This window comes from Nerophis lumbriciformis, linkage group LG18, assembly GCF_033978685.3.
Source record: "Nerophis lumbriciformis linkage group LG18, RoL_Nlum_v2.1, whole genome shotgun sequence".
NCBI classification, from domain to species: domain Eukaryota; kingdom Metazoa; phylum Chordata; class Actinopteri; order Syngnathiformes; family Syngnathidae; genus Nerophis; species Nerophis lumbriciformis.
This window is the reverse complement of record NC_084565.2, coordinates 40120001-40147930: the sequence shown is the minus strand read 5'-3', so window position 1 is coordinate 40147930 and position 27930 is coordinate 40120001. Positions and strand designations below refer to the sequence as shown.

The window sequence follows — 27930 nt, the reverse complement described above, 5'->3', positions numbered from 1 at the left end:
GAAATATTACATTAGTTTTAAAAAAAGATGCCCTAATTTTTTATTTAATTTTCCAAAACTAAAAAAAAAATAATGGAGTAAATATAATTTTCCTACTCATTTTTAATCCAATTCAAACATATTGAACTTTGGGCATCAAAAAATGTAATATTACATAAAAATCCCACCGATTAATAACCAAAAAATAAAAGGAATAATACATGTATTACATATTTTCATATGTTTATACTTCATTTTATTAATTACAAATATTGGGAACATTATATCAACAAAAACAGAAATATTACATTAATATATTCTAAAAAATGACGCCTTCATTTTTAATTTAATTCTTCAAAACTTAAAAAAAAAATGGTGAAAATGTACTAAATAAAGATTTTCCTATACATTTTTAATCCAATTAAAACATATTGAATTTTGGTAATATTACATAAAAATCCCACCTTCAAATGTTTTATTTATTACAATATCAGCAAGTATCGGCCCCATGATGGGTATTGGGACATCTCTACTGTTTTACTTGTTATCAGTGAACACACAACTTCCTTGGCAGAGGTAATAAAAATACACATAGCTTTTAGTAATAAAAAGGAAATATTATTCACTACAATATATTGTTTAACAGTAATAATTATCTATTAATAACCCAAAAATAAAAGGAACAATATTACATATTTTGATAATATTTTTGTACTTCATTTTATTAATTACAAATATTGGGAACATTATTACACCTACAAATATTACATTAGTTTAAAAAAAAGACGCCCTACTTTTTTATCTAATTTTCCAAAACTAAAAAAATAATAATGGAGTAAATATAATATTCCTACTCATTTTTAATCCAATTCAAACATATTGAACTTTGGGCATCAAAAAATTTAATATTACATAAAAATCCCACCGATTAATAACCAAAAAATAAAAGGAATAATACGTGTATTATATATTTTCATATGTTTATACTTCATTTTATTAATTACAAATATTGGGAACATTATATCAACAAAAACAGAAATATTACATTAATATATTTTAAAAAATGACGCCTTAATTTTTAATTTAATTCTTCAAAACTTAAAAAAAAAATGGTGAAAATGTACTAAATAAAGATTTTCCTATACATTTTTAATCCAATTAAAACATATTGAATTTTGGGCATCAAAAAATTTAATATTACATAAAAATCCCACCGATTAATAACCAAAAAATAAAAGGAATAATACGTGTATTATATATTTTCATATGTTTATACTTCATTTTATTAATTACAAATATTGGGAACATTATATCAACAAAAACAGAAATATTACATTAATATATTTTAAAAAATGACGCCTTAATTTTTAATTTAATTCTTCAAAACTTAAAAAAAAAATGGTGAAAATGTACTAAATAAAGATTTTCCTATACATTTTTAATCCAATTAAAACATATTGAATTTTGGTCAATACAAAATGTAATATTACATAAAAATCCCACCTTCAAATGTTTTATTTATTACAATATCAGCAAGTATCGGCCCCATGATGGGTATTGGGACATCTCTACTGTTTTACTTGTTATCAGTGAACACACAACTTCCTTGGCAGAGGTAATAAAAATACACATAGCTGTTAGTAATAAAAAGGAAATATTATTTACTTCAATATATTGTTTAACAGTAATAATTATCTATTAATAACCCAAAAATAAAAGGAACAATATTACAATATTATATATTTTGATAATATTTTTGTACTTCATTTTATTAATTACAAATATTGGGAACATTATTACACCTACAAAAACAGAAATATTACATTAGTTTTAAAAAAAGATGCCCTACTTTTTTATTTAATTTTCCAAAACTAAAACAAAATAATGTAGTAAATATAATTTTCCTACTCATTTTTATTCCAATTCAAACATATTGAACTTTGGGCATCAAAAAATGTAATATTACATAAAAATCCCACCAAAAAATAAAAGGAATAATACATGTATTACATATTTTCATATGTTTATACTTCATTTTATTAATTACAAATATTGGGAGCATTATATCAACAAAAACAGAAATATTACATTAATATATTTTAAAAAATGACGCCTTAATTTTTAATTTATTCTTCAAAACTTAAAAAAAAAATGGTGAAAATATACTAAATAAAGATTTTCCTATACATTTTTAATCCAATTAAAACATATTGAATTTTGGTCAGTAAAAAATTTAATATTACATAAAAATCCCACCTTCAAATGTTTTATTTATTACAATATCAGCAAGTATCGGCCCCATGATGGGTATTGGGACATCGCTACTGCTTTACTTGTTATCAGTGAACACACAACTTCCTTGGCAGAGGTAATAAAAATACACATAGCTGTTAGTAATGAAAAGGAAATATTATTTACTTCAATATATTGTTTAACAGTAATAATTATCTATTAATAACCCAAAAATAAAAGGAACAATATTACAATATTACATATTTTGATGATATTTTTGTACTTCATTTTATTAATTACAAATATTGGGAACATTATTACACCTACAAAACCAGAAATATTACATTAGTTTAAAAAAAAGACGCCCTACTTTTTTATTTAATTTTCCAAAACTAAAACAAAATAATGTAGTAAATATAATTTTCCTACTCATTTTTAATCCAATTCAAACATATTGAACTTTGGGCAGCAAAAACATTTAATATTACATAAAAATCCCACCGATTAATAACCAAAAAATAAAAGGAATAATACGTGTATTACATATTTTCATATGTTTATACTTCATTTTATTAATTACAAATATTGGGAACATTATATCAACAAAAACAGAAATATTACATTAATATATTTTTAAAAATGACGCCTTAATTTTTAATTTAATTCTTCAAAACTTAAAAAAAAAATGGTGAAAATGTACTAAATAAAGATTTTCCTATACATTTTTAATACAATTAAAACATATTGAATTTTGGTCAATAAAAAATGTAATATTACATAAAAATCCCACCTTCAAATGTTTTATTTATTACAATATCAGCAAGTATCGGCCCCATGATGGGTATTGGGACATCTCTACTGTTTTACTTGTTATCAGTGAAGAAATAAGTTCCTTGGCAGAGGTAATAAAAATACACATAGCTGTTAGTAATAAAAAGGAAATATTATTTACTTCAATATATTGTTTAACAGTAATAATTATCTATTAATAACCCAAAAATAAAAGGAACAATATTACAATATTACATATTTTGATAATATTTTTGTACTTCATTTTATTAATTACAAATATTGGGAACATTATTACACCTACAAAAACAGAAATATTACATTAGTTAAAAAAAAAAGACGCCCTACTTTTTTATTTAATTTTCCAAAACTAAAACAAAATAATGTAGTAAATATAATTTTTCTACTCATTTTTAATCCAATTCAAACATATTGAACTTTGGGCATCAAAAAATTTAATATTACATAAAAATCCCACCGATTAATAACCAAAAAATAAAAGGAATAATACATGTATTACATATTTTCATATGTTTATACTTCATTTTATTAATTACAAATATTGGGAACATTATATCAACAAAAACAGAAATATTATATTAATATATTTTTTTAAATTACGCCTTAATTTTTAATTTAATTCTTCAAAACTTAAAAAGAAAAAGGTAAAAATGTACTAAATAAAGATGTTCCTACAAATTTTTAATCCAATTAAAACATATTGAATTTTGGTCAATAAAAAATTTAATATTACATAAAAATCCCACCTTCAAATGTTTTATTTATTACAATATCAGCAAGTATCGGCCCCATGATGGGTATTGGGACATCTCTACTGTTTTACTTGTTATCAGTGAACACACAACTTCCTTGGCAGAGGTAATAAAAATACACATAGCTTTTAGTAATAAAAAGGAAATATTATTTACTTCAATATTGTCATGTCTGTGTGATCATGTTTTGTTTTAGTCTTGTTCGGTTTTGTTTTTGGACTTTTTGTGCACTTTTGTTTGTTTTGTCACCATAGCAACCATTAGTTTTCACCTGTCACGTCACGCACCTGTTTCACGTTTTGAGTCACGCACCTGTTTTCACTAATCATGTCTGTAGTATTTAAGTTCATTGTTTTCAGTTTGTCTTTCTGGCGACATCCGCATTCATACCCCACACTCTCCACACACCCTTATGACCCTTGCTGCTCTTTTTCATGCCGTTTTCTCGTCCAAGTAGGTTTTCTTTATTCATGCCATAGTTTGCAAGTTTTGTTTCATTGTTCATAGTTTCTGCCTTTGTGCAAGTTTTGTGTTTATAGTCAAGTTTTGTACTTCCGCCCTTGTGCGCACCTTTAGTTTGTTCTTTTTGTTATAGTAAAAATAAATATGTATTTACCTTCACGCCATGACCAGTCCAGCTTTACTTGCATCTCGGGAAAACAAACACACCATAGTCCAAGTCGTGACAAATATATTGTTTAACAGTAATAATTATCGATTAATAACCCCAAAATAAAAGGAATGATACATGTATTACATATTTTGATAATATTTTTGTACTTCACTTTATTAATTACAAATATTGGGAACATTATTACAACTACAAAAACAGAAATATTACATTAGTTTTAAAAAAAAAAGACGCCCTAATTTTTTATTTAATTTTCCAAAACTAAAAAAATGTTTTGTAATGAAATAATGTAGTAAATATAATTTTCCTACTAATTTTTAATCCAATTCAAACATATTGAACTTTGGGCATCAAAAAATGTAATATTACATAAAAATCCCACCGATTAATAACCAAAAAATAAAAGGAATAATACATGTATTACATATTTTCATATGTTTATACTTCATTTTATTAATTACAAATATTGGGAACATTATATCAACAAAAACAGAAATATTACATTAATATATTTAAAAAAATGACGCCTTAATTTTTAATTTAATTCTTCAAAACTTAAAAAAAAAAGGTAAAAATGTACTAAATAAAGATTTTCCTACACATTTTTAATCCAATTAAAACATATTGAATTTTGGTCAATACAAAATGTAATATTACATAAAAATCCCACCTTCAAATGTTTTATTTATTACAATATCAGCAAGTATCGGCCCCATGATGGGTATTGGGACATCTCTACTGTTTTACTTGTTATCAGTGAAGAAATAAGTTCCTTGGCAGAGGTAGTAATAAAAAAGAAGCTCCTCAGTGGAAGGTGATTCATGTTATATATAGACAACACTCATTTGCTTTTATGTGGAATCAAAGGCAAACAAATCCACTAAACGCCACCTTTTTGTTTTTTACAAAGCACGCCGGGACTCCAGCGAGCTTTCAAGCAATATGTAGATTTTTGTTTTGAACAAACATAATTAGACTTTTTCCTCACGCTGGAACTCATTTGTGTTTAGCAAAGTGCGGTCCTTGACGGGCCGCTCCCAGCGGACGCCACTGGAAGGAAGCCTTGAGTGAGCAAACTCCCCACTTTCCTGAGATGCGCTCGGATTAGAATAGTCGTCTCCACGGCACCCGTTTTGTATTCTCAGACACCAGGCGGCCTATAAAAAGCTCCGTCAGGATTCTTGCAAGGCTCCGCTACACGCCTGAAATATCTCGCTTTTTCACCTCCATAAAACTCCATTTGTGGTCAAACGAAGACGTTTTATTGTTGCGCCGCTTGAGAAGACATTTGATTTCCATCAAACTACGTCTTCTAACTCCATCAGGCAATTCCCAATGCTGAAGTTGAACTGAAATGCTGACAGGATGTAGTATGAATGAAAGAATGGTTTGCATGTTGAAGAGTTTGAATTTCCAGGAAAACCGGAATTTGGTTTGGAACTTGGGAAAGTGTTAGTTTGAATGTCCAGGATGAGTGGAATGTGTTGATGTTGGAATGGTTTGAATAGGTTGAAAAATGTGGGAATTGTGCAACAATTACAATAGGAACTTCCTGGAAATTTGGGAATTTTGGGAAAAGCAAGATTTTGTATTAGCTGAATTGGTTGGTGTTGGAATTGTTTAAATCGGTCAAGAAACATTGAAGTAGTAACAGTTTTTTAATTGAGAAATGGTACTATTGAATTCCTGGAAATTTGGGAATTTTGGGGAAACAAATATTTTTTGAAAATGATTAGGAGCATGAATGTCCTGAATTAGCTGAATTGGTTGGTGTTGGAATTGTTTAAATCGGTCAAGAAATATTGAAGTAGTAACAGTTTTTTAATTGAGAAATAGTACTATTGAATTCCTGGAATTTTGGTAAAACCAGGAATGTTCCTAGTTCCGAAACCAACTTTTTTTTTTTCCTGACTAAGAAAAATGTTTTGACGGTGGAACAGTTGAAATGGGATGAAAAATGTAAAAAGAGTAGTCAAACGAAAAAGGTTGAAAACAAAGTTAGAAAAAAACAGGAATTCCTGGAAAATTGTTGAACGTGGAAAAAAGGTTGTTTGAATTTCCAGGATGAATTGATTGTGTTGATGTTGGAATGGTTTGAATAGGTTGAAAAATGTGGGAATTGTGCAACAATTTCAATAGGAACTTCCTGGAAATTTGGGAATTTTGGGAAAAGCAAGATTTTTTATTAGCTGAATTGGTTGGTGTTGGAATTGTTTAAATCGGTCAAGAAATATTGAAGTAGTAACAGTTTTTTAATTGAGAAATGGTACTATTGAATTCCTGGAATTTTGGTAAAACCAGGAATGTTCCTAGTTCCGAAACCAACTTGGGTTTTTTGTCCTGACTAAGAAAAATGTTTTGAAGGTGGAACAGTTGAAATGGGATGAAAAATGTGAAAAGAGTAGTCAAAAGAAAAAGGTTGGAAAAAAAGTTATAAAAAACCAGGAATTCCTGGAAATTTGTTGAACATGGAAAAAAGGTTGTTTGAATTTCCAGGATGAATTGATTGTGTTGATGTTGGAATGGCTTGAATAGGTTGAAAAATGTGGGAGATGTGCAACTTGGAAACATGCCCCATTCATTTCAATAGGAACATCCTGGAAATTTGGGAATTTTGGGAAAAGCAAGATTTTTTATTAGCTGAATTGGTTGGTGTTGGAATTGTTTAAATCGGTCAAGAAATATTGAAGTAGTACCTGTTTTTTAATTGAGAAATGGTACTATTGAATTCCTGGAATTTTGGTAAAACCAGGAATGTTCCTAGTTCCGAAACCAACTTGTTTTTTTTGTCCTGACTAAGAAAAATGTTTTGACGGTGGAACAGTTGAAATGGGATGAAAAATGTGAAAAGAGTAGTCAAACGAAAAAGGTTGGAAATAAAGTTATAAAAAACCAGGAATTCCTGGAAATTTGTTGAACATGGAAAAAAAGTTGTTTGAATTTCCAGGATGAATTGATTGTGTTGATGTTGGAATGGTTTGAATAGGTTGAAAAATGTGGGAGATGTGCAACTTGGAAACATGTCCCATTCATTTCAATAGGAACTTCCTGGAAATTTGGGAATTTGGGGAAAAGCAAGATTTTTTATTAGCTGAATTGGTTGGTGTTGGAATTGTTTAAATCGGTCAAGAAATATTGAAGTAGTAACAGTTTTTTAATTGAGAAATAGTACTATTGAATTCCTGGAATTTTGGTAAAACCAGGAATGTTCCTAATTCCAAAACCAACTTTTTTTTTTTTTTTCCTGAATAAGAAAAATGTTTTGACGGTGGAACAGTAGAAATGGGATGAAAAATGTAAAAAGAGTAGTCGAACAAAAAAGATTGGAAATAAAGTTAGAAAAAAAAACAAGAATTCCTGGAAATTTGTTGAACGTGGAAAAAAGGTTGTTTGAATTTCCAGGATGAATTGATTGTGTTGATGTTGGAATGGTTTGAATAGGTTGAAAAATGTGGGAGATGTGCAACTTGGAAACATGTCCCATTCATTTCAATAGGAACTTCCTGGAAATTTGGGAATTTTGGGAAAAGCAATATTTTTTTGAAAAAGATTAGGAGCATGAATGTCCTGAATTAGCTAAATTGGTTGGTGTTGGAATTGTTTAAATCGGTCAAGAAATATTGAAGTAGTAACAGTTTTTTAATTGAGAAATAGTACTATTGAATTCCTGGAATTTTGGTAAAACCAGGAATGTTCCTGATTCCAAAACCAACTTCTTCTTTTTTTCCTGACTAAGAAAAATGTTTTGACGGTGGAACAGTTGAAATGGGATGAAAAATGTAAAAAGAGTAGTCAAACGAAAAATGTTGGAAATAAAGTTAGAAAAAAAACAGGAATTCCTGGAAATTTTATTTTGACCGTGGAAAAAAGGATGTTTGAATTTCAAGGATGAATTGATTGTGTTGATGTTGGAATGGTTTGAATAGGTTGAAAAATGTGGGAATTGTGCAACTTGGAAACATGTCCCATTCATTTCAATACGAACTTCCTGGAAATTTGGGCATTTTGGGAAAAGCAATATTTTTTTGAAAATGATTAGGAGCATGAATGTCCTGAATTAGCTGAATTGGTTGGTGTTGGAATTGTTTAAATCGGTCAAGAAATATTGAAGTAGTAACAGTTTTTTAATTGAGAAATAGTACTATTGAATTCCTGGAATTTTGGTAAAACCAGGAATGTTCCTAGTTCCGAAACCAACTTGTTTTTTTTTTCCTGACTAAGAAAAATGTTTTGACGGTGGAACAGTTGAAATGGGATGAAAAATGTGAAAAGAGTAGTCAAACGAAAAAGTTAGAAAAAAAACAGGAATTCCTGGAAATTTGTTGGACGTGGAAAAAAGGTTGTTTGAATTTCCAGGATGAATTGATTGTGTTGATGGTTTGAATAGGTTGAAATATGTGGGAATTGTGCCACAATTTCAATTTCAATAGGAACTTCCTGGAAATTTGGGAATTTTGGGAAAAGCAAGATTTTTTATTAGCTGAATTGGTTGGTGTTGGAATTGTTTAAATCGGTCAAGAAATATTGAAGTAGTAACAGTTTTTTAATTGAGAAATGGTACTATTGAATTCCTGGAATTTTGGTAAAACCAGGAATGTTCCTAGTTCCGAAACCAACTTGTTTTTTTTTCCTGACTAAGAAAAATGTTTTGACGGTGGAACAGTTGAAATGGGATGAAAAATGTGAAAAGAGTAGTCAAACGAAAAAGGCTGGAAATAAAGTTAGAAAAAAAACAGGAATTCCTGGAAATTTGTTGAACGTGGAAAAAAGGTTGTTTGAATTTCCAGGATGAGTGGATTGTGTTGATGTTGGAATGGTTTGAATAGGTTGAAAAATGTGGGAATGGTGCAACTTGGAAACATGTCCCATTCATTTCAATAGGAACTTCCTGGAAATTTGGGAATTTTGGGAAAAGCAAGATTTTTTTGAAAAAGATTAGGAGCATGAATGTCCTGAATTAGCTGAATTGGTTGGTGTTGGAATTGTTTAAATTGGTCAAGAAATATTGAAGTAGTAACAGATTTTTAATTGAGAAATGGTACGATTGAATTCCTGGAATTTTGGTAAAACCAGGAATGTTCCTAGTTCCGAAACCAATTTGTTTTTTTTTCCTGACTAAGAAAAATGTTTTGACGGTGGAACAGTTGAAATGGGATGAAAAATGTGAAAAGAGTAGTCAAACGAAAAAGTTAGAAAAAAACAGGAATTCCTGGAAATTTGTTGAACGTGGAAAAAAGGTTGTTTGAATTTCCAGGATGAATTGATTGTGTTGATGTTGGAATGGTTTGAATAGGTTAGAAAAATGTGGGAATTGTGTAACTTGGAAACATGTCCCATTCATTTCAATAGGAACTTCCTGGAAATTTGGGAATTTTGGGAAAAGCAATATTTTTTTGAAAAAGATTAGGAGCATGAATGTCCTGAATGAGCTGAATTGGTTAGTGTTGGAATTGTTTAAATCGGTCAAGAAATATTGAAGTAGTAACAGTTTTTTAATTAAGAAACGATACTATTGAATTCCTGGAATTTTGGTAAAACCAGGAATGTTCCTAGTTCCGAAACCAACTTCCAAAAACAAAAATGTTTTGACGGTGGAACAGTTGAAATGGGATGAAAAATGTAAAAGGAGTAGTCAAACGAAAAATGTTGGAAATAAAGTTAGAAAAAAACAGGAATTCCTGGAAATTTGTTGAATGTGGAAAAAAGGTTGTCTGAATTTCCAGGATGAATTGAATGTGTTGAAGGTGGAATGGTTTGAATAGGTTGAAAAATGTGCAATTTGTGGCAGTTTAATTTTTTTTAATTCATTTTGAATTGGGAAAATGTCCGTGAAAAAGGGAAATTCTTGGATATCCGGGAATTTTTTTTTTAGTTGTTGAAGGAGAGCACACAGTTTTTAACAGGCTGAATATTTTGGAGTTGGAACAGTTTGAATAGGTTGAAAAATGTGGGAATTGTGGAATAACTTGGAAAAATGTCCCATTCATTTCAATGGGAATTTCATGGAAATTTGGGCATTTTGAGAAAAGCGGGAATTTTGGGGAAAATGTTAAAAGACTTGAATGTTGTGAATGAGTTGAAATGGTTGGTGTTGGAATTTATCAAATCGGGCAAGAAATGTTGAAGTAGCAACATTTTTAATTGAGAATTGGTATTTAAGGAATTCCAGGAATTTCGGGAAAACTGGGAATTTTTCCAGTTCAATATACAACTTTTGTTTTTTTTCTTGATTTAGTGGGTTGAAAAATGTGGAAGGAGTAGTCGCCAGAAAAAAGTGTAAAAAAAAAAAGGGTTTGAAAAAAAGGGAATTCTAGGTATTCCTGGAAATTTGTTGAACGTGGAAAAAAGGTTGTTTGAATTTCCAGGATGAATTGATTGTGTTGATGTAGGAATGGTTTGAATAGGTTAGAAAAATGTGGGAATTGTGTAACTTGGAAACATGACCCATTCATTTCAATAGGAACTTCCTGGAAATTTGGGAATTTTGGGAAAAGCAATATTTTTTTGAAAAAGATTAGGAGCATGAATGTCCTGAATTAGCTGAATTGGTTGGTGTTGGAATTGTTTAAATCGGTCAAGAAATATTGAAGTAGTAACAGTTTTTTAATTGAGAAACGGTACTTTTGAATTCCTGGAATTTTGGTAAAACCGGGAATGTTCCTAGTTCCGAAACCAACTTCTAAAAACAAAAATGGTTTGACGGTAAGGAACAGTTGAAATAGGATGAAAAATGTAAAAGGAGTAGTCAAACGAAAAATGTTGGAAATAAAGTTAGAAAAAAACAGGAATTCCTGGAAATTTGTTGAACGTGGAAAAAAGGTTGTCTGAATTTCCAGGATGAATTGAATGTGTTGTAGGTGGAATGGTTTGAATAGGTTGAAAAATGTGCGAATTGTGGCAGTTTAATTTTTTTGAATTCATTTTGAATTGGGAAAATGTCCCTGAAAAAGGGGAATTCTTGGATATCCGGGAATTTTTTTTTTAGTTGTTGAAGGAGAGCACGCAGTTTTTAACAGGCTGAATATTTTGGAGTTGGAACAGTTTGAATAGGTTGAAAAATGTGGGAATTGTGGAATAAATTGGAAAAATGTCCCATTCATTTCAATGGGAATTTCATGGAAATTTGGGCATTTTGAGAAAAGCGGGAATTTTGGGGAAAATGTTAAAAGACTTGAATGTTGTGAATGAGTTGAAATGGTTGGTGTTGGAATTTATCAAATCGGGCGAGAAATGTTGAAGTAGCAACATTTTTAATTGAGAAATGGTATTAAGGAATTCCAGGAATTTCGGGAAAACTGGGAATTTTTCCAGTTCAATATACAACTTTGTTTTTTTTCTTGATTTAGTGGGTTGAAAAATGTGGAAAAAAAGGGTTTGAAAAAAAGGGAATTCTAGGTATTCCTGGAAAAAAAAAATTAACAGTTTGAATTTCCAGAATGAGTGGAATGTGTTGGAAGGTAGAATGGTTTGAATAGGTTGAAAAATGTGGAAAATGGTGGAAGTTTGAAAAATGGCTAATTATTTTTGAATGGGAAAAATGTCCCGGAAAACCTGGAATTCTGGGAATTTGGGGAATTTGTCAAGGGAAAGCCGAACAGTTCTTTAAAATATGGACTTTTGTCCAGGCTGGAACCAATTATTCATATTTACATTGCTTCTTTAAATAAAAAAAAAGTGCATCGCTATACAAACGTTTTTATTTACTAACACTTTTCGATACCCAAATAAGTTTGTAAATCAAGGTTTTACTGTACACAGTACTGTATATTGTGTTCAAAATGTACAAACCTACACTAAAATATGGACTTTTGTCCAGGCCGGAACCAATTATTCATATTTACATTGTTTTTTGGAAGAAAAAAAAAGTGCTTCACTATACAAACCTTTCTATCTACAAACCCTTTTTGATACCCAAATAAGTTTGTAAATCGAGGTTTCACTGTACACAGTACTGTATAGTACTTTATATTGTCTTCAAAGTGTACAAACCTTCATTAAAATATGGACTTTTGTCCAGGCTGGAACCAATTATTCATATTTACATTGCTTCTTTAAAAAAAAAAAAAGTGCATCGCTATACAAACGTTTCTATTTACTAACCCTTTTCGATACCCAAATAAGTTTGTAAATCAAGGTTTCACTGTACACAGTACTGTATATTGTGTTCAAAATGTACAAACCTTCACTAAAATATGGACTTTTGTCCAGGCCGGAACCAATTATTCATATTTACATTGTTTCTTTTGAAAAGAATGTGCTTCACTATACAAACTTTTCTATCTACAAACCCCTTTCGAGAACCAACTAAGTTTGCAAATCGAGGTTCCACTGTACACAGTACTGTAAAGTACTTTATATTGTGTTCAAAGTGTACAAACCTTCACTAAAATATGGACTTTTGTCCAGGCTGGAACGAATCATTTATATTCATTCACATTGTTTCTTTTGAAAAAAAAAAAAAAACTTTTCTATTTACGAACCCTTTTCGGGAGCCCACTAAGTTTGTACATCGAGGTTTCACTGTACACAGTACTGTACAGTACTTTATATTGTGTTCAAAGTGTACAAACTTTACTAAAATATGGACTTTTGTCCAGGCTGGAACCAATTATTCATATTTACATTGTTTCTTTTGGAAGAAAAAAAAAAGGGAAACGTGATTCACTATACAAACTGTTATATTTACGAACCCTTTCCGTGAACAGTTAAAGTTTGTAAATCGAGGTTTCACTGTAAACAGTGTACAAACTTTACAAAAATACGGACTTTTGTCCAGGCTGGAACCAATTATTCATATTTACATTGTTTCTTTTGAAAACATGTGCTTCACTATACAAACTTTTTTTTTTTTTTTTTTTTTTTTTAATTTATGAACCCTTTTTGGGAACCAATTATGTTTGCAAATTGAGGTTTAACTGTACACAGTACTGTACAGTACTTTATATTGTGTTCAAAGTGTACAAACTTTACTACAATATGGACTTTTGTCCAGGCTGGAACCAATTATTCATATTTAAATTGTTTCTTTTGAAAACATGTGCTTCACTATACAAACTTTTTTTTTTTTTTTTTTTTTTTTTTTAAATATATGAACCCTTTTTGGGAACCAATTAGGTTTGCAAATCGAGGTTTAACTGTACACAGTACTGTATAGTACTTTATATTGTGTTCAAAGTGTACAAACTTGACTAAAATATGGACTTTTGTCCAGGCTGGAACCAATTATTCATATTTACATTGTTTCTTTTGGAAGGGGAAAAAAAGGGAAACGTGATTCACTATACAAACTGTTATATTTACGAACCCTTTCCGTGAACAGTTAAAGTTTGTAAATCGAGGTTTCACTGTACACAGTGTACAAACTTTACAAAAATACGGACTTTTGTCCAGGCTGGAACCAATTATTCATATTTACATTGTTTCTTTTGAAAACATGTGCTTCACTATACAAACTTCTTTTTTTTTTTAATTTATGAACCCTTTTTGGGAACCAATTATGTTTGCAAATCGAGGTTTAACTGTACACAGTACTGTACAGTACTTTATATTGTGTTCAAAGTGTACAAACTTTACAAAAATATGGACTTTTGTCCAGGCTGGAACCAATTATTCATATTTACATTGTTTCTTTTGAAAACATGTGCTTCACTATACAAACTTTTTTTTTTTTTTTTAATTTATGAACCCTTTTTGGGAACCAATTATGTTTGCAAATCGAGGTTTAACTGTACACAGTACTGTACAGTACTTTATATTGTGTTCAAAGTGTACAAACTTTACTAAAATATGGACTTTTGTCCAGGCTGGAACCAATTATTCATATTTACATTGTTTCTTTTGGAAGAAAAAAAAAGGGAAACGTGATTCACTATACAAACTGTTATATTTACGAACCCTTTCCGTGAACAGTTAAAGTTTGTAAATCGAGGTTTCACTGTACACAGTGTACAAACTACAAAAATACGGACTTTTGTCCAGGCTGGAACCAATTATTCATATTTACATTGTTTCTTTTGAAAACATGTGCTTCACTATACAAACTTTTTTTCTTTTTTTTTTTTAATTTATGAACCCTTTTTGGGAACCAATTATGTTTGCAAATTGAGGTTTAACTGTACACAGTACTGTACAGTACTTTATATTGTGTTCAAAGTGTACAAACTTTACTAAAATATGGACTTTTGTCCAGGCTGGAACCAATTATTCATATTTAAATTGTTTCTTTTGAAAACATGTGCTTCACTATACAAACTTTTTTTTTTTTTTTTAAATATATGAACCCTTTTTGGGAACCAATTAGGTTTGCAAATCGAGGTTTAACTGTACACAGTACTGTATAGTACTTTATATTGTGTTCAAAGTGTACAAACTTGACTAAAATATGGACTTTTGTCCAGGCTGGAACCAATTATTCATATTTACATTGTTTCTTTTGGAAGAAAAAAAAAAAGGGAAACGTGATTCACTATACAAACTGTTATATTTACGAACCCTTTCCGTGAACAGTTAAAGTTTGTAAATCGAGGTTTCACTGTACACAGTGTACAAACTTTACAAAAATACGGACTTTTGTCCAGGCTGGAACCAATTATTCATATTTACATTGTTTCTTTTGAAAACATGTGCTTCACTATACAAACTTCTTTTTTTTTTAAATTTATGAACCCTTTTTGGGAACCAATTATGTTTGCAAATCGAGGTTTAACTGTACACAGTACTGTACAGTACTTTATATTGTGTTCAAAGTGTACAAACTTTACAAAAATATGGACTTTTGTCCAGGCTGGAACCAATTATTCATATTTACATTGTTTCTTTTGGAAGAGAAAATAAGGGAAACGTGATTCACTATACAAACTGTTATATTTACGAAGCCTTTTCGTGTACCGTCAAAGTTTGTAAATCGAGGTTTCACTGTACACAGTGTACAAACTTTACAAAAATACAGACTTTTGTCCAGGCTGGAACCAATTATTCATATTTACATTGTTTCTTTTGAAAACATGTGCTTCACTATACAAACTATTTTATTATATAAAAAAAAGAACACTTTTTAGTACTTTATATTGTGTTCAAAGTGTACAAACTTTACAAAAATATGGACTTTTGCTGGAACCAATTATTTATATTTACATTGTTTCTTTTGAAAACGTGCTTCACTATACAAACTTTTTTTAAATATTATTTTTTAAATATGAACCCTTTTTGGGAACCAATTAGGTTTGCAAATCGAGGTTTAACTGTACACAGTACTGTACAGTACTTTATATTGTGTTCAAAGTGTACAAACTTTACAAAAATATGGACTTTTGTCCAGGCTGGAACCAATTATTCATATTTACATTGTTTCTTTTGAAAACATGTGCTTCACTATACAAACTTTTTTCTTTTTTTTAATATATGAACCCTTTTTGGGAACCAATTAGGTTTGCAAATCGAGGTTTAACTGTACACAGTACTGTACAGTACTTTATATTGTGTTCAAAGTGTACAAACTTTACTAAAATATGGACTTTTGTCCAGGCTGGAACCAATTATTCATATTTACATTGTTTCTTTTGAAAACATGTGCTTCACTATACAAACTTTTTTTTTTTTTTTTTTTTTTTATGAACCCTTTTTGGGAACCAATTAGGTTTGCAAATCGAGGTTTAACTGTTGTGTTCAAAGTGTACAAACTTTACAAAAATATGGACTTTTGTCTGGGCTGGAACCAATTATTCATATTTACATTGTTTCTTTTGAAAACATGTGCTTCACTATACAAACTTTTTTTTTTTTTAAATATATGAACCTTTTTGGGAACCAATTATGTTTGCAAATCGAGGTTTAACTGTACACAGTACTGTATAGTACTTTATATTGTGTTCAAAGTGTACAAACTTTACTACAATATGGACTTTTGTCCAGGCTGGAACCAATTATTCATATTTACATTGTTTCTTTTGGAAGAAGAAAAAAAAGGGAAAGTGATTCACTATACAAACTGTTATATTTACGAACCCTTTTCGTGAACAGTCTAAGTTTGTAAATCGAGGTTTCACTGTAAACAGTGTACAAACTTTACAAAAATACGGACTTTTGTCCAGGCTGGAACCAATTATTCATATTTACATTGTTTCTTTTGAAAACATGTGCTTCACTATACAAACTTTTTTTTTTTTTTTTTTTTTTTTTTTTTAATATATGGACCCTTTTTGGGAACCAATTAGGTTTGCAAATCGAGGTTTAACTGTACACAGTACTGTACAGTACTTTATATTGTGTTCAAAGTGTACAAACTTTACTAAAATATGGACTTTTGTCTGGGCTGGAACCAATTATTCATTTTTACATTGTTTCTTTTGGAGAGAAAAAAAAGGGAAACGTGATTCACTATACAAACTGTTATATTTACAAACCCTTTTCGTGAACAGTTAAAGTTTGTAAATCGAGGTTTCACTGTACACAGTGTACAAACTTTACAAAAATACGGACTTTTGTCCGGGCTGGAACAAATTATTCATATTTACATTGTTTCTTTTGAAAACATGTGCTTCACTATACAAACTTTTTATTTTTATTTTTATATGAACCCTTTTTGGGAACCAATTAGGTTTGCAAATCGAGGTTTAACTGTACACAGTACTGTACAGTACTTTATATTGTGTTCAAAGTGTACAAACTTTACTACAATATGGACTTTTGTCCAGGCCGGAACCAATTATTCATATTTACATTGTTTCTTTTGGAAGAAAAAAAAAGGGGAAAGTGAATCAGTATACAAACTGTTATATTTATGAACCCTTTTCGGGAACCAACTAATTTTGTAAATCGAGGTTCCACAGCACATGTGATTTCCAGTTGTCACATGGGATCAGTATCGGTATTGGTATCGGCCGAGTGTGGAGTTTGCCAATGTGGGCCCACTTGTGCTGGCAGCAAAACGTCGTCGTGTGGCTTTAACAAGCCGTCGTTTTCGCAACGTCGCCGTGTAAAAAAAGGAGGATTACGTCTCAGCCTGAAGTGGAAAGTGTTATCAAGTAAAAAAGGCATCTTTCATCTCCGCACTCCACCCCGAAAACAAACAAGAGAGAAATCCTGCGACGGAGCCCTAAGCGAGGAGATAAATACTCCAGAAGATGCCTTTTTTTCTCTCCGACAAATGGAGTGTGATGGCGCCGCGCTCCCAACAGACCTGATCTTTCAAAAATTCATAAAGGTTAAAACAACACTTTATTCTATGCATCGCAATGAAAGAGGACAAGCGCCCCCCCCCTCACGGTAGACACACTTACACACACACACACACACACACACACACACACACACACACACACACACACACACACACACACACACACACACACACTTCTGCATCAAAGACAAGTGTTAGCGGTGGGCAGGTCGATACATACATATATTATTACTATTGACAGCAGGGTGGTATCAATATTGGATCGATACTGGCATGATGGGATGGATATATTTCAGTACTGTGTTGCATAACAATATAATCAACATTTCCACACATTCAAGGGAAAGACCCTCCACACTCTGATTCTTAACACACCTGGTCTGCCAGAGAATAAGAAGATTTAAAACATTTAAAACCTCTAAAGGTTTAGTGGTCACATGCGTGGACAGCACCTTTTAGCTCTTATTTCCAAAATTGTGTACACTACTGAATTGGGGTCTTATGGCCACTTATGTGGACACTTATACTGCCATCTGGTGGTGTCAGAAGAGTATAACATACAATGGAATTTGGGGGAAAAAAGTGCAAAAATAAGAATTAGCATGTCACAAAACATGAAGTACACGTTTGTGTACTTACGGACTAAGTACATCCTATCAAAAGATGATTCTTAGTTTTTATTCTAATTAGGCCAAATAGCAAAGATAATTAAATAAAGCATGTATACAAACAGCAGTGTGAGTGGCACTGGGAGCATGTGGGTAAAGTGTCTTGCCCAAGGACACAACAGCAGTGACTAGGATGGCGGAATCGGAATTCAATTATTTTTTTCATAATAATTAATCATTTTTTTAGTAATTATTTGTATCAAATTGAATTAATTAGTTAATTAATTAAATTATTTTTTTCATAATAATTAATAATGTTTTTAGTATTTATTTGTATCACATTGAATTAATTAATTAAATTATTTTTTTCATATAATTAATATTTGTTTTGTAATTATTTGTATCAAATTGAATTAATTAATTTATGAATTAAATTATTTGTTTCATAATAAATATTTTTGTAGTAATTATTTGTACCAAATTGAATTAATTAATAATTAATTAAATTATTTTTTTCATAATAATTAATATATTTTTTAGTAATTATAAGTTATCAAACTGAAATAATTAATGAAATTATTTTTTTCATAATAATTAATTATTTTTTTTAGTAATTATTTGTATCAAATTGAATTAATTAATGAATTAAATTATTTTTTTCATAATTATTTTTTTTAGTAATTATTTGTACCAAATTGAATGAATTAATAATTAATTTAATTATTTTTTTCATAATAATTAATATATTTTTGAGTAATTCTAAGTATCAAATTGAATTAATTAATGAAATTATTTTTTTCATAATAATTATTTTTTTTAGTAATTATTTGTATCAAATTGAATTAATTAATGAATTAAATTATTTTTTTTCATAATAATTATTTTTTTTAGTAATTATTTGTATCAAATTGAATTAATTAATTATAGAATTATATTATTTTTGTCATATTAAAAATTTTCTTAGTAATTATTTGTAACAAATTGAATTAATTAATGAATTAAATTATTTTTTTCATAATAATCTTTTTTTTTAGTAATTATTTGTATCAAATTGAATTAATTAATGAATTAAATTATTTTTTTCATAATACATTTTTTTAGTAATTATTTGTATCAAATTGAATTAATTAATTATAGAATTAAATTATTTTTTCATATTAATAATATACCTTGTACCCCGCCTTCCGCCCGATTGTAGCTGAGATAGGCTCCAGCGCCCCCCGCGACCCCAAAGGGAATAAGCGGTAGAAAATGGATGGATGGATGGGCATATTAATAATTTTCTTAGTAATTATTTGTAACAAATTGAATTAATTAATTAATTAAATTATTTTTTTCATAATAATTAATCATTCTTTTAGTAATTATTTGTATCAAATTGAATTAATTAATTAATTAATTAAAACAATTTTTTTTTAATTAATAATTTTTTTTAGTAATTATTTGAATGTAATGAAATTAATTAATTAAATACAAGTGGGAAAAAAAGAAGAAAAAAAAGAAAGTATTCGCCAGAGGAGACGAGAACCGGACATGCAGGACACCTCCACAAGCCTGTCGAGAGTGCTTTACCGCCGCCGCTAAAGTGGCGTGGAAGTGTGCGGAACAACTCCCGGCTTTTGATGAGCGCGAGTCATGCTGTACTATGAACGGTAGATGGCGTGGAAACTCCGTGTGGAGGGGGGCGTGGCCTGCGGGCCTGCAGCGGAACGTGGTGTGCCAGGACCGGGGATCACCGCAAAGTAAATGAGATGTCACGTTTTGACGCCTACCCAAGGTCCACCTGGGCCATCTACGCACCTGTCGCTGACTTCGAGGCCGGTCCTGGCACACTCCGTTCCGCTGCAGGCCCGCAGGCCACACCCCCCCCCTCCACACTCTGATTCTTAACACACCTGGTCTGCCAGAGAATAAGAAGACGTAGCAGGAGGGATCAGTGTTGTCAACTTAGTGACTCTGTCGCACAAAACAATCGAGTCACATCCGAATCGCGATTCTTCTCAATCGATTCATCATTTTTTTTTAAATCGATTCGAAAAATATGTAAATGTAATTATTTTTAATCACAATCAGTTTTTGAAATGATGTTGACCTGTTTTGAAAGTGTTCATACCAAATAATACGGTGAGAGAATCGACTCGTTCGAATCCTCACCCAAGGAATCAAAGATTCACACCTGGAGGATTCAGAACCAGTTTTCAAGAAGCGACCTGAGAGTTCCTCACTTCTACCTTCGTTATGGGCGTATATGCAAATGAGATGATAATACACCCCCCCCCCTCACCCATAAAGGCTGCAGTTTGACTCTGGAACAGATAAATGTCCCTCATAGGGAGTGTTCTTACCTTTGGTGGGACCACAGGTCCAGACATGTACGGGGTCAGGTTCTGCGGCTCGTCCGTGATGTAGGTCTTCTTGGGTCCTGCCGCCTGGTACGCGTCCGCCCTCCTGGAGCCCTGCTGGTGCTGCTCCTGGTAGACGCCCTGAGTCGGCGGGGAGAAGCCGGGCTGAGGCGGCCCGTAGGCGAAGTCGGGTCCTTTGGGCTGGGCGTACTGCACCTGGACGGGGCCACGCGGCGGCTGCTGCTGCTGGTGCTGCTGGCCGAGGTGTTGCCCGCCGGGCGCCTGGTGCTGCGGGCTGGGCTGGGCAGACCTCACCTGGACGTTGAAGGTGGGCTGGCTGGGCGTGGAGGCGGTGGCGTAGGAGGCGGCCACCGGCTGAGACGCCGCCGGGCTTTGATGATGAAGCTTGGCCGGGAGCGTGTACGAACCGCCGCCGCTACCCAGGGCCTGAGGTTTGGGCGTGGACTTCTTGGTGGCGGTCAGAGGCGGCTGGGTGGGTATGACCATGCGCCTGTAGCCCGTCACTGGGGCGCTGGGGGTGGACACGGTGGAGGGTCCAGTGGTCTGCAACACAAACACAACTTGGATGTCTTCCTAGTCGGCAAAAACCCCTCAAAACAAGTTTGTGCAATCAGCAGCGTGCACTGCGACGAGAAAGAGGCTGCGCACATAATTCAGCACAAACTTTTTTTTGTGTGTGTTTAAATTTGCTGCCAACTTTCTGGGTGATGAAAAACAACATTTAACACGCGGCCAGTAGACAACCACAACGTATACCAACAGACATTTTCCTGCAGCAGTATATACAGAAGAGCGACACGGGGCGACTTTGACCCTCCTGTTTTGGGGTATGACTGAGAGTCCATTTTTCACCAAAAACAGTTGTTGTACAATCAAACGTCGCAAGTAACAAACGGGTCCGTTTGAGCGCAGAAAAATTCATCGTGCAGACAAATAATTCACGCCTTGGCGATTCAGTGTTTGCACTTTTTTTTTTTTTTTTTTTTTTTTTTTTACTGCGTTCTCCAGGCAAAATCATCCACCAGGGGACCAAAGAAAGTTGCGAGTGCCAGCACTGTGATAAAGAAAGTGAGAAACACGACTGAATTCAAGAAAAAACTCAAGAGTTAAAAGTTGGAAGTTCTATTAAATAAAAATAAAAAAATCAATTTATTTATTTATTTTAATTTATTTTCAATATGTCCTGTCCAGCCACTCAGACAAATCATATAGTAGATGTAGATAATCTAAATCTGCTGTACACATTTACTTTAGAAAAAAATAAATGTCTGATACTTCTCTTGTTGTCTTATTTGTATTTCACTTTATTAAATGTTTGGGTAGAATTTTTTTATTTTTTTAAATTTTTAAACAGTTTTATTTTAAGAAATATAGACATTTATCACAGCTGTTTATCTATTTTATTAATTATAGAACTGGCACCCGATGTTATTAAAAAGTATTGATTTTGAATCAAGAATCGTTTTAAATCGAGAATCAATTCTGAATTGAATCGTTACCCCCGAGAATCAAATACCCAAAGTTTTCCTGACCAAAATTAGAGTTGTTGAAACGCCATGTAAACTCGCGAATGCTAATCACTAGCATGTCTATGGCAAATCCAATGTAAATTAGCATCAAACTAGCGCATTTTGAAAGAGCGGAGCCTTATTTTACGTTTGATCGTTTCCTACCCGGCATACTTGCTTTGTTGGTGTTGAAAAATGCAACATTACTTGGCGAAAGTTCGGCTGAGTCTGCTCTCAGTGCTGCTTGAGGCTTGCATTTCCATTGTCGCTTCTTGTTTTCCAGTTATGCTTCCTTTTTTTTACGGTTTTGTTTCTTATTTTTTTGATTTCGCTTCTCTTTTTCAGTTTTGCTTCTTTTTTACTCCCCAGTTTCTCTTGATTTTTTTTTTTTCAGTTTCGCTTCTTATTTGAGGTGTTGCTTCTTTTTTTTTTTTTTCTCAGTTTCTCTGGGGTGTTTTTCCCGTTTTTTTTTTTTTTCAGTTTTGCTTCTTTTTTTATGGTTTTGTTTCTTTTGTTTACGTTTCAAACTAATGTAAGTGTTTTAACGTGAGGGGCGGGTGCCTGTGGGCGGAGCTTACAACAAGTTTACCCGGAAACAGTTCTACGAGACTTGGGCTTGCATTTCCATTCTCGCTTCTTTTTTTCCAGTTTTGCTTCCTTTTTTTACGGTTTTGCTTCTTATTTTTCGATTTCGCTTCTCTTTTTCAGTTTAGCTTCTTTTTTTTCCCCAGTTTCTCTTGTGTTTTTTTTTCAGTTTCGCTTCTTATTTGAGGTGTTGTTTCTTTTAAAAAAAAAAATTCTCAGTTTCTCTGGGTTTTTTTCCCCGTTTTTTTTCCCAGTTTTGCTTGTTTTTTTATGTTTTTTTTTTTCATTTTTTGAGGGTTTGTTTCTTTTGTTTACGTTTCAAACTAATGTAAGTGTTTTAACGTGAGGGGTGGGTGCCTGTGGGCGGAGCTTACAACAAGTTTACCCGGAAACAGTTCTACTAGACTGGGGCTTGCATTTCCATTTCTGCTTCTTTTTTTCCAGTTTTGCTACCTTTCTTTACGGTTTTGTTTATTTTTTTTATTTTGCTTCTCTTTTTCAGTTTTGCTTCTTTTTTCCCCCAGTTTCTCTTGTTGTTTTTTTTCAGTTTCGCTTCTTATTTGAGGTGTTGCTTATTTTCCCCCCCCTCAGTTTCTCTGGGTTTTTTTCCCCCGTTTTTTTTTCAGTTTTGCTTGTTTTTTTATTGTTTTGTTTCATTTTTTGCGGGTTTTTTCCTTTTGTTTACGTTTCAAACTAATGTAAGTGTTTTAACGTGAGGGGCGGGTGCCTGTGGGCGGAGCTTACAACAAGTTTACCCGGAAACAGTTCTACTAGACTTGGGCTTGCATTTCCATTTTCGCTTCTTTTTTTCCAGTTTTGATTCCTTTTTTTACGGTTTTGCTTCTTATTTTTCGATTTCGCTTCTCTTTTTCAGTTTAGCTTCTTTTTTTCCCCCAGTTTCTCTTGTGTTTTTTTTTCAGTTTCGCTTCTTATTTGAGGTGTTGTTTCTTTTTTAAAAAAAAATTCTCAGTTTCTCTGGGTTTTTCCCCCCGTTTTTTTCCCCAGTTTTGCTTGTTTTTTTATGTTATTTTTTTTCATTTTTTGAGGGTTTGTTTCTTTTGTTTACGTTTCAAACTAATGTAAGTGTTTTAACGTGAGGGGTGGGTGCCTGTGGGCGGAGCTTACAACAAGTTTACCCGGAAACAGTTCTACTAGACTGGGGCTTGCATTTCCATTTCTGCTTCTTTTTTTCCAGTTTTGCTACCTTTCTTTACGGTTTTGTTTATTTTTTTTATTTTGCTTCTCTTTTTCAGTTTTGCTTCTTTTTTCCCCCAGTTTCTCTTGTTGTTTTTTTTCAGTTTCGCTTCTTATTTGAGGTGTTGCTTATTTTTCCCCCCCTCAGTTTCTCTGGGTTTTTTTCCCCCGTTTTTTTTTCAGTTTTGCTTGTTTTTTTATTGTTTTGTTTCATTTTTTGCGGGTTTTTTCCTTTTGTTTACGTTTTAAACTAATGTAAGTGTTTTAACGTGAGGGGCGGGTGCCTGTGGGCGGAGCTTACAACAAGTTTACCCGGAAACAGTTCTACTAGACTTGGGCTTGCATTTCCATTTTCGCTCCTTTTTTTCCAAGTTTTGCTACCTTTTTTTACGGATTTGTTTCTTATTTTTCGATTTCGCTTTTCTTTTTCAGTTTTGCTTCTTTTTCCCCCCCAGCTTCTCTTGTTTGTTTTTTTCAGTTTCGCTTCTTATTTGAGGTGTTGCTTCTTTTCTTTTCTTTTTTTTCCCCTCAGTTTCTTTGGGTTTTTTTTCCTGTTTTTTTTTCAGTTTTGGTTCATTTTTTATGGGTTTGTTTCATTTTTTGCGGGTTTGTTTCTTTTATTTACGTTTCAAAGTGTTTTAACGTGAGGGGTGGGTGCCTGTGGGCGGAGCTTACAACAAGTTTACCCGGAAACAGTTCTACTAGACTTGGGCTTGCATTTCCATTTTCGCTTCTTTTTTTCCAGTTTTGATTCCTTTTTTCCAGTTTAATTTCTCATTTTTCTCGGTTTGCTTCTTAATTTCAGTTTCGCTTCTTTTTGGAAATCGTTTATTTTTTTCCCCCCGTTTTGTTTCAATTTGGTCGATTTCACTTCTTTTTTTTACGATTTCGTTTTTTAATTTTTTTTTATTTTGTCTTGTTTTTTTTTCTTCCAATTTTACTTTGTTGTTTTTTTACGGTTTTATTTCTTTTTTTCCCGTTTCGCTCCTTTTTTTAAATGGTTTCAACTAATGGCAGTGTTTTGGCGTCGAAAGCAAGTGCCTGTGGGCGGGGCTTACAACAAGTTAACCCGGAATCCGTTTTACTGGACTTATCTGCAAGCCCAAGTCAAGTAAAAAACTGTTTACGGGTAAAATTTGTTGCAAGCCTGTTTGATTTTTACATGATTCAATACCTGGTAGTGCCGACGTAATTCAGCCGGTGCTTATAAAGTAGTGAATTGGTACCTCTCCCTAATAAGAAAATATAACTTTATATGCTGTTCTTTATTTTATTGAAGCTGCTGTGCCCCCATAGGCATGCAAAGAGCAGATGTGCTATCTACATGCAGTGGACTTGCCACACAGGGTCCATTACAAGACCACCTGGGCAGCAGCAGCTTGTTGGATAGATGGCCGCCCAGACGACACTTGTGCTGACTGCAGCTGCCCGGGTGGGAAAGGACCTTAAATCACAGAGATTTGCGAGGCTCCGCGTTCCTGGGAAGAGTTGAGCGCAGCGACACGAGCCTCCGCTCGCTCTCAAGGCTGCGCCGAGGCAGCGGAGAAGATCATGTTTCAACGGGATGTCAGGGTTTGCGCCCCCAGTCATAATTGTTTCTTCACCGGCGTCACATATCGGTGTCAGACATGCAGCCCGTCTAAAAAGGGTCTGTCATTAACCTTGGACCGCCTTACTAGGTTAGCGCCTAAAGACACAGATCTCAGCCAATTAGCAGAACGACGACTTCATCTGATGAGACGTCTTCTAAAAGCAGGGCGACCGTATCGCATTGTTGTCAAATGTCATAAATGATCCTATTTTAAAAGGTCCGCCCAGGTGGGCCGATACCATACCGATTATTAGTAGTCAAGGGGGCCGATAACATCATTGGCATTGTAGAAAAACTTGTATTGGTGTTGAAACAAGTTTTGGCAACAGATAAATAAACATTGAAAAAATACAACATTTTTTGTACACTTTTGTTTTTCAAAGGTTTTTATGATAAAAAAATTTTTCCCACATTCGCTTCTCTTTTTTTTTTTTTTTTATGATTTTGTGTCTTTTGTTTACGTTTCAAACTGATGGAAGTGTTTTAGTGTGAGGGGCTGGTGCCAAGTTTACCCAGAAACAGTTTTTTACTGGACTTGGGCTTGCCGATAAGTCCAGTAAAACGGATTCCGGGTTAACTTGTTGTAAGCCTCGCCAACAGGCACTTGCCCTCCACGCCAAAACACTGCCATTAGTTGAAACCATTAAAAAAAAGGAGCAAAACGGGAAAAAAAGAAATAAAACCGTAAAAAAAACATGACAAAGATTTATGTCTCACTGATTAGCGCTGATGCTCGCTTAAGTGTGCCCTATAGGAGGACATGTTGCTTTATTTATATGTTTACCATTATTATTTTATTTAACCGTAAAAAATTCAACAAAACCGAAAAACAAAAAAGAAACCAAAAAAAAGAAACAAAACCAAAAAAAAAAAAAAAACACAACAAAAAAAAAGAAACACAACCGAAAAAAAAAGAAACCAAACCGAAAAAAAAGAAAAAAAAAGAAAGAAAAAGAAAATAAACAAAACAAAACAAAACAATAAAAGAAACAAAACCGGAAAAAAAAAGAATGAAACCGAAAGGAAACCCTGTCAACTATTGGCACAGTGTTTTGGCATTATTATTTTATCTGAGAGGCCTCATGGAGTACACTAGCATTGAGGTAGCACATAAGTGCTAATGTAAATCAAGCCAAACCGGAAAAAAAGAAGCGAAAACACTAAGAAGAAGCAAAACCGTGAAAAAAAAAAAAGAAATTAAGCCGAAATAAAAAGAAAAGCAACCGAAGAAAAAAAAATTAAACCGAAAAAAAAGAAACAAAACCAAAAAAATAAACAAAACCAAAAAAAAGAAACAAAATCAAAAAAAGGAAACACCACTGAAAAAAAGAAACAAACCCCCCAAAAAAGGATCGCAACCGAAAAAATTCAACAAAACCGTAAAAAATTCAACAAAACCGGAAAAAAACCGAAACAAAAAAAAAGAAACAAAACCAAAAAAAAAAAAACACAACTGAAAAAAAGAAACACAACCGAAAAAAAAGAAACCAAACAGAAAAAAAGAAAAAAAAAAAGAAAAAGAAAATAAACAAAACAAAACAAAAAAGAAACAAAACCAGAAAAAAAAAGAACGAAACCGAAAGGAAACCCTGTAAACTATTGGCACAGTGTTTTGGCATTATTATTTTATCTGAGAGGCCTCATGGAGTACACTAGCATTGAGGTAGCACATCAGTGCTAATGTAAATCAAGCCAAACCAGAAAAAAAGAAGCGAAAACACTAAAAAGATGCAAAACCGTAAAAAAAAAAGAAATTAAGCCGAAATAAAAAGAAAAGCAACCGAAGAAAAAAAAAATTAAACCGAAAAAAAAGAAACAAAACCAAAAAAAGAAACAAAACCAAAAAAAGAAACAAAATCAAAAAAAGGAAACAACTGAAAAAAAGAAACAAACCCCCAAAAAAAGAATCGCAACCGAAAAAATTCAACAAAACCGTAAAAAATTCAACAAAACCAAAAAAAAAACGAAACCAAAAAAAAAGAAACAAAACAAACAATAAAAAGAAACACAACAGAAAATAAAGAAACCAAACCGAAAAAAAGAAAAAGAAAATAAACAAAACAAAACAAAAAAAGAAACAAACCCGGAAAAAAAAGAACGAAACAGAAAGAAAACCCTATAAACTATTGGCACAGTGTTTTGGCATCAGGGCAGGTTTACAACAAGTTTACCCCGAAAGAGTTTTACTGGACTTATCTGCTAGCCCAAGTCCAGTAAAACTGCTTCCGGGTAAACTTGCTGTAAGCCCCGCCCACAGGCACCCGCCCCTCACACCAAAACATGTCCGTCAGTTTGAAACGTAAACAAAAGAAACAAATGTGTAAAAAAAGAGAAGCGAATATGAAAACACAATTGATCAGAAAAACCTTTGAAACACAAAAACAATAAAAGTGTACAAAAATATGAATATTGCCTTCTATTTTTTCAAAGTTTGCATTTATTTGTTGCCAAAACTTGTTTCGCTGCCAATTTATGCAGTTAATTTTTCTTCCGATACTGA

General features: G+C 32.4%; 1 protein-coding gene across 3 annotated transcripts in view; it reads right to left on the bottom strand.

Moving 5' to 3' along the window:
• lpp (LIM domain containing preferred translocation partner in lipoma) overlaps positions 1-27930 on the bottom strand; it is a 571221-nt gene that overhangs the window by 181988 nt on the left and 361303 nt on the right. For all 3 annotated transcript variants that reach the window (XM_061978393.2, XM_061978394.2, XM_061978396.2), the window contains one exon: positions 20535-21095. In XM_061978393.2, the coding sequence (XP_061834377.2) occupies positions 20535-21095 (561 nt within the window). The remainder of the gene's footprint in view (positions 1-20534; positions 21096-27930) is intronic.